The 8,456-nt window shown below is 40.5% G+C and overlaps 1 protein-coding gene across 1 annotated transcript in view; it reads right to left on the bottom strand.

Moving 5' to 3' along the window:
* ERBB4 (v-erb-b2 avian erythroblastic leukemia viral oncogene homolog 4) overlaps positions 1 to 8,456 on the bottom strand; it is a 580,731-nt gene that overhangs the window by 34,012 nt on the left and 538,263 nt on the right. Inside the window, exon 22 of the mRNA XM_009329670.1 lies at positions 494 to 649. Coding sequence (XP_009327945.1) covers positions 494 to 649 — 156 coding nt within the window. The remainder of the gene's footprint in view (positions 1 to 493; positions 650 to 8,456) is intronic.

Here is an 8,456-nt window from a genome sequence, read left to right as displayed (position 1 = left end):
TAGATTTAGACTAGATCTAAGGAAGAAATTTTTTACGCTGAGGGTGGTGAAACACTGGCACAGGTTGCCCAGAGAGGTGGTGGATGCCCCATCCCTGGAAACATTCAAGGTCAGGTTGGACAGAGCTCTGAGCATCCTGATCTAGTTGAAGATGTCCCTGCCCACAGCAGGGGGTTTGGACTAGATGACCTTTAGAGGTCCCTTCCAACCCAAACTATTCTATGATTCTAAAACAAGACACAAAATGGAGCATATGAACAAGGTCTAACTCTGAGTGTGGAAACTGTTCAGACAATTATATTTTGGCACCTGGAGAAGCTCACTGAGGAAAAAATGAGCAGCTTTTATGTGTACTGTCACAATACAGTTTGCTAAGTCACTGACAGACTTTCTTACATAGATAATAGTCCCGTAGGGATACACTGCCCTAAAGAGTAACTTCAGGAGGTTTGTCACAGTGATATATTTACTTCCAGACATGTACAGCACTCACCTTCCCTCCATCAGCATTATACTCCTTCTCATCCCCTTCCAAAAGTCTGGCCAAGCCGAAGTCAGTGATCTTCACATGGTTTGGTGATTTCACCAAGACATTACGGGCTGCCAAGTCCCGGTGGACAAGTCTCCTCTCTTCTAGGTACATCATTCCCTGAAGGACAAAGAACAGTAAAATAATCTTAATGAGTCTTACATGATTTTTTCGAACTAGTTTTAACTGGTGACATGTAAAATTTCTAGTTCTCTTATTAGTATTCGCAATAAGAACATGGCCTAGAGGGCAGAAGTTCAACACTGCCCTTGCTCTAAGCAGAAGGTGGGATTAGATGACCTTAGGTTCCTTCCAATGTGAACGATTCTATAAGATTGTATGGTAACTGCCAAAGGAAAAAAAAAAACAACAAAAAACCACATAGATATCTCCTTTGCTCCAGCAAGTTTAAAATCTGGAAATGTGAGACAAATAAAAGAAATAGTATGGCCCTTATTTTTCAGACGGGAAATCTGAAGACCATAAAAAATAATCAACCTAGCCAGAGCCCCACAGAAATTAGGCCAGACTGGGAAACAATCCCAGCTCTTCTACGTTCCAGGCAAGTGTCCTCAATTCAAGATGAAGCTTCTTATCCATCTCCAAATGCTTTTAAGTTGGACACAAATTTTCACTACCCTCAGTGGATTAGAAGGAAAACAATTCTTTATTCCAAGTGCTGCAACCCCCTTGCCTTTTCACTTCCTTAAAATTTTGCATGTAGTATTATAATATGACACTAGATCAATGGCCATTTTTTTAATGAGCATATATATTCTGTTAGAAGTACTTTTGTTAACAAGCCCATCCAGCTGCCTTTAAAGACAAGGTAACATATACTCAAGCTGCCTGGCCTTAACCTTATTCTTACTCTGATGAGAGACTAACCATCTACCATCAGTATGGAAGTTTACATGATGCTTTGTGACACTGAGATGAACACCAAAGCTTGGTCTTATTAATTACATGACGCACAAAGGATAGTCAGGCAGGGTTACAAGGCTATAATTTCATTATAAGGCATTTATGACATTAACCATCATTATAAGAACCTACAGATGAAATTACACACTTGATAATTACCCTTAAGGTATCTCTTAATATATTAGCTCTGTATAATATATTTGGTAATTTTTAAAAAGTCATTGTTGAATACCGAAGAGATAATATTATCCCATAATACAGATGATAATTCAGAGAGTCACAGGTGATTAAAATAACCAGGTTACTCAGTGTTATGGGCCAGATTTTATTCCCTTTCACAGCATAAGAAGCTCACACATACCTATCCCCATACATACCAGGAGGACAATGCGTATGGGTAAGCCACCCCTCATGGTCACTGGGTCAGAATGTAGCCCTTTCTTGACAGAAAGTGGATGTCTTTACAAAAAGCAGCAAGTGGAGCTCTGAACTGCTGTGGCTTTTAGGTGAAAAATTTCAGTGCAAACACCACTAAAAGGTTTGAAAATATGTGGGAAAACATTTGGCATAAACACTATTTCATTTTTAATGTGGTAAGCTTTGCTGCAGTCAACATGAATGTGGTTTGAAAGGGGACACAGAGACTCTGGCATAAAGCAAATAGAATTAATTTTTAAAAGCACTGCTAGTTGAAGCAAACACACCCTCCTGCCAATTGCAAATCAATACTTTTGGCTGTTGAACATCAGAACTGTAAGTCTTTGAAAGCATAATGTTTTTTGACACCAAATTAAAACCTGTAGAAAAAGGACAAATAAATCTCATAGGTCCAACAACCGTGAGTCACACAATAAACACACCATGAAACCAGAGGCACCATGACTTAGCACAAGAATTACCAACTGAAGAAATCCAACCAAAAAAAAAACACCCCAGCCAATAGCAACGACATTGTGTAATAGAGGAAAAACAATCACAAAAGTGGCCCTGTAAAATTCAGACAGATTGGGAATTCATATAAATCCTGTTTCACATCTCTAACACTGAACAGTAACCAGAAAGCACTTCAAGGCAGTGTCAACACTGCTCATACCAAGTACTCTGGGAAGTAGGTGGACTACAGCAACCTCCCAGTCTTATGTCTATCCCTCTCACCCGAGAGTCTTGCAGCCAGTCTGATGAGATGTCCACAGGCAGGTGTCAACCAACGTGGCTGGACGTCCCTCAGTAAGCCACTGAGAGAGCACCATGCCCGTGCTGTGTTGGGCTGAACAGTGCATGCAGGCATGCAGGGCTCTGCATGCTTTGTGGAGCAGCCTCTGGCCCACAATCACACGTCCAGCTTTGCTGCTCTTGCAGACAGTGAATCTAATCTTAAGGGTGACTTCAGGGTGCCCTTAAATAAACCGCATAGTCATTCCTCACACATCTAAAATTATTCTGGTCCTTTGCAGTTCCCAAAAGTGCTGGCCTTGAAGCCAGGATTGCAGTCATGTGCAAACAGACAGGCGCCCCTTGTGCTTCCCCGAAACACTTCTCTCCTGCAGCTCACAATCTCTTTCTCCAGCTTCCAAGGGATTAAGCACCTCTCTTCAGTCTTGCAACTTTCACTGCAAAAGAGCTCCTCCCTGAACAAAAAGTCTCAAGGTGCTGCTTTCACTTCCTTTCTACTTAGTTTAGGAAATACCTCAAATTTTTAGAATGAACAGAAATAGTTCTAAAACTTCATAGATTTGACATAACTTCCAATATCCTTATTTGGTCAAAACTCTCAATACCTCAGAATAAGGGGGGAGAAAAGAAAGGCCCAAACCTGCAAACAGGTCTTTGTGGGCAGAATCTGATGAGGACACAAGAACCCCGAGAATTTGATGAGATAATTCTGTTGGTATCAGAATACATTAGGCCCAAATAAAATTGCCATTTGTAATAGATTAAGTTGCACCTATCAGCACTGAAATGCTATGAAGATATTGCAGATTTCTTTTGGCAGAAATGAAGAAATAGAATTTCTGTCTTGTTAAAATCAAAACAGACGACCTGTACCAAGGCTTTAGCCTCCTGTCTTTAGCTAATGATGGCAGGAATGGATGGTAAGGTGTCCAGAAACATCTTTCATTGAAAGAGTTAAACAATCAAACCCTTAACCATGCCTCCTAGGTCTTATTTTACCTTCTCTACATATGTAATTTCCAAGCATTTTTTAAACATGTAGGCTAACACTTTAGGATGTTTCTCTGTTTATTCTACTCATTCATTTCCATTTATTTCAATCTTGTGCTATTATTTAATATCGTCTTAGCAAGATTATATTTTATTCAACCTAACCTCATACTCTCTTATGAACTAGAAAGATGTCTAATCACCAACCTGAATATTGCTCCTAATGAATACCGCACCTGGTTTTCTTTTCTGTCCAGAAAGTGGGTAGAAATAGTTGTCTGTGTATCATTGTACTTACAATTTACTTCACCTCTGTCAAACAAGATTCTCAGGGCTTTTTCCCACCTGTGTTATCTGCAAAGCTAAAAACAACCCATGTAGGGTTGACAGCTACAAAATCCTCTGCAGGTCCATGACCTCCAGAAATGTAAATCCTCTTAGGAATACCCAGTGTAAACATGTTCGATTTTCCTGATATCCTATCAACACATTTTAAAGGTAAATGGTGGAAGTATAAGAGAAAAGGTATACATATGTATATGTTTTCAATAAATGAGATTATACAAGCAGAATGAAAACTATCTAAAAATGAGAATCCTACAGTATTCACTGCAGCAATACTGTCTAGACATATACTATGCCAAGAATCATCATCTGAAGGCATTTTCGAACCTGGCAGGAAAAGTGTTCTATATGTATCTCTAATCTTTTTACATGAGGCAGAAGTACGGTAACAAAAAATACTCTCTGCATTATACAGCTGGTGCCACCACCACCCAACAAGCCCATGATCAAATACCAAGAGGATATTTTATGAGAGTTACAAGACAAAACTACAAGTGACCCTAGACCCCGACAATGGAAAGGGATCTGTTTGTAAAAATGACACTTTAAAGCCTGATCCAAAAGACACTATGCTGTGCCATTTGAGATGTGATCTGTGAGGCTGGGGAAATGAAGAGCACTTCAGGACTTGTCCAACTTAGAGCTATGCAGATCCCATATAATTATCAAAGCATAAAATGTCCACATAATAAGAAACCCCACACTTTAGTATATGCATTAGAATATCCACAATAGGGTGGGACTTTAATACTGAAACCACTGAGAGGAAAAAGTTCAACATTAAGGCATTAAGGATCAGTTGTCCCATTATCTCTGAGCCCAGATTCATCTCACACAAACACAAGAATCAGCCATGACCTGATACTTCCCATCACAGTCATGGCAGAGGTTTCCTCACAGATAATGTCATTAGAAATGCAATTACTGCTAGGATCCCTTAACATAAAATCACTCTCTGAATCAGCACCTAATGCTATTAAGAAGTCAAACAGCTACTGCAAACAGCTATAACACAGATAAGTTGAGGAAGTCCCTTTGGAACTTCAGGATGAGCTAGGAATAGCCTTTTATCTTTCATAACTGTGCCCCTTATCCTCACCCATTACCAGAGTCACGTACGAAGACAAACGTGTGCTATATGGATCTTAGACATACATAGCAGTAAAACCGCCTGCAGCCTAGATGCCTTCTACCTGTGTGATTATGCAACTGTGAAAATGTAAATTCTCCTTTCAGAAGCAGACACAAATGCCCTTGCCAGGACTTTGATAAGTGTTAAAGATCTTTTATCCTTGCCTACACAATTACTAACCTGACCTGCCCATGTGTTTATAGATTTCACACAAGGCTTGCAACAGCACCAGGGAAACTAATAGCAATGCTGAGTGGTAGAAGAATAGGCTTGTAATAAGCCAAGACAGCTTTGTTCAAAGAAGGGAGGTGGACAGGAAAGATGTAAATGGCCACTAGGAGCTTAACTCCAGTAAGAATTTCCTACCTGTCACTTTTCAGCCTTGATAATTTTTTATGTAATAACTAGGGGGGATAAAAATCAGCAGTTTTACCAGCTGAGGTGAATTCTGCTCTCTACCCATCAGTTTACTCTCGGAGCTGGCTAGAAATAACAGAGAACAAAAATTATCTTGTTCAATAGACTGGAAGTTAGTCATTAAGGATATAAAAGAAGAAAGCCTTTCCCAATTTTATTATGGAGTGTTTGTGAAGTCTCCAGGACTGCAGCTAGACAGATTTGGTATGGTCATTTGAGGTACGGTCAGGTATGCTCATGCTCTTTTCACGAGAAAAATGACAGACCTGAAAATGAGGTAACATGTGCTGGCAACAAACTGAAGTGGGACAGTGGAAAGGAGACTTTGTGTCAAAAAATCCATGGGAGGAGAGAAGACAATGAGATGGGACATCTTTCTGATCTTTCCAAGTGCTGAACAGCAGTAGAAAGTATCAAATTAGGTTCATAAAATATTAGGACTTCCAGTGCTGCAGACATCTACAGAGGAGTATCATCAAAGGTGGGCTGGTGGTGGAAATAAAAGAATAAAGGGATTGTTTAAAAAAGCAAAATGAAACTTTTCTGAAAAGTTATGGGTTTGTCTCCTGAAATCTCCTGCCTTTAAGATGTGGTCATGATTTGCTGTTTTCTTACTTTACTACCAGCGTTACTTTCTGCTGCTGTCATTTGTCTCCCAGTTCCTGAGGGCAGATTTTGAGCACAGCCTCCATTTGTACAGCTCCGAGTGTAAGAGTTGCAAGCACAGACTGTTTCAGATGCTCTTATTTGATTTCCTGTATTTTTCTGGATTTTTCAGAGTCCCACCTCCCTGCTGAGGATGCTTCTGGATTCATTTCAAAGGTGGCAGCTGCCATTCAGGGAATGTCCAACTCTTTAAATTGCATGAGCCTTGTCTGAAAGCTCTTTCCATTAGGTGCCTGTACCTCACTTCCAGAAAAAAGGTATTCATTACTCAGGACAGAATTTAAGCAGGTATGTACATTTCATTAAATGCAAAGTCCCTTTGGGATGATTACCAGAGATGAACTGAAGTGTGTTGAATCACTAACTAAAGTATATACGTATGTCTTTGCAAGATGCAAAACATCATTCTGCAAGACCATTCAAATTAAAAAAATAAGATAAAGACCTTCACCTGCCCCAAGAATTTCAGCAGTACCAGCAGACAGCAGATATACTAAAAACACTTTTTTTCTCCGGTGTGACTTTTTGCTTTTTTCCATAATAAACCTTATTTTCTCCCTAAATAGAGGGAACGTTGATCTTAACCCATCCAGAAATTAAGAGCAGCCTGCCTTTCTTCAATAATAACTTCCACCCACCAAAGCCAGCACACATGGCAGATTCATCAAATAGGTATGTGAAGGAAAAAAATTTCAAGTCCAACTCAAATCTCATGGACATTAATCTCCAGCCTTGGAGACTGCCCTCTTTTCATCCTAATAACTGGAGGCTAGCTTACTAACAGGAATCAATACAGAAAGCTTGAAATGATCATCTTTTCCCGCACTTACCCCATCGAAAAAGTGTAATTTTACCTGGGGCTAAATACGCTTTCAAGGAAAATGCAGTGCCCTTTGTTGTCAGGAGCAACCAGAATCATCTAAGTAGCTGTTACTCCAGAGATAGCTGTGGGAGGGAAAAACTGACACTGCTCTGAAATACACTGACTCAGCTGCAGAGGTGTGATTTGTTATGTAGGTCTGCTTGGGAGCTGGGACTGGAGGTCATCCTCACAGCCAAGGGAGAGCAAAGGATGCTAACAATTTCAGTCCAAAGCTGCCAGACTGAGCTGAGGACTCACACCTTGTGCTAACCTCCACCAGGTTAACTGCCAAGGACTTCCGAAAAGATCTGGAGTTCATCCAACTCCAGTAAAGCTGGCAAGGAAGGTCCATTCCTGCATCCTGGGCTGTGGTGTAATCCCAAATATTTAAGAGTTCAATTACTTCAGATTTATATGGGGCAAGTTAATAACTCACTTTCTCTTTGGTTAAAGTAGACAAAGAAAGCTTATGTGATAGCAATATATATCTTCCCATCTCCTGTTCCCTTGACTAAGCTCGCTCTCTCAACGTTTCTCTTCTCTACAGTTTACTTAAGTTCGAAGCAATGGGCTATTCACGTGTAACAAGCCATATCTTGGGGTAACGGTGCTTTTATCTCAAGCTGGCTGTCTTCAAATGCAGCCTTAGGACACAAAGCTGACATAACTAGCTGGATTTTCCTACAGCTGCTTTGGACCTGTCAACCTGACCAGGACCAGACAACTGAAACTTTGCTAGACCTGTGCTCCAAGCTGGTGTGTCATGAGCAGTGTGGATGCTGTGTATTCATGCCTGCTAATAAACCCCTTTTCTCATAGTCCTATTGTGATGTTGCTAAATGGCTTTGGACTAAACAGTTCAGAGTACAGAGAAGCAAGCCCAAGACTATCTGCATTTGATTTAAGAGGCAGGATCCCAGTGCAGCTGGATTATTACCCCTATGGAAAGATAACCAGTGCAAATACAACTCCTGCACAGGTAACTCAAGCTAGTTCTGCCGTGAGAAGAGTTAGCACTGATGTTTTGCACACAGGTTAGTCTTACATCTTTCCACTTGTGGATCACCCAGAAGTACAAATTCTGTCTGCTCACACATGGGAGTGTGATCGCACCTTGGCTGACTCAGCTGAAGCATAAAATCGAGATGAGCTGGCTTCATACCAACCACAAGAGGACACATGCTACCTGTGGCAGTATAAACATGCCAGTTACCCATCAAAAGAACAAGTCTGGGAAAAAAAAGCCTACACTAGATCTTTGCTCTGCGTCCTGTAGCTGCTGCAGTATATTTGTTCTAGTAATAGGAAACCTAAAGCCTGATTTACTGCATTGCTGAGCTATGGCCCAAGACACAAAATAAAAAAGACGCTAAAGCATAACAGGTCAAAACAAAGTAAGGAAGAAAAAGGGAAGGGAA

The sequence above is a fragment of the Pygoscelis adeliae genome, unplaced genomic scaffold (genome assembly GCF_000699105.1).
Source record: "Pygoscelis adeliae isolate BGI_AS28 unplaced genomic scaffold, ASM69910v1 Scaffold7, whole genome shotgun sequence".
Lineage (NCBI taxonomy): Eukaryota > Metazoa > Chordata > Aves > Sphenisciformes > Spheniscidae > Pygoscelis > Pygoscelis adeliae.
This window is presented reverse-complemented; position numbering and strand designations above follow the sequence as displayed.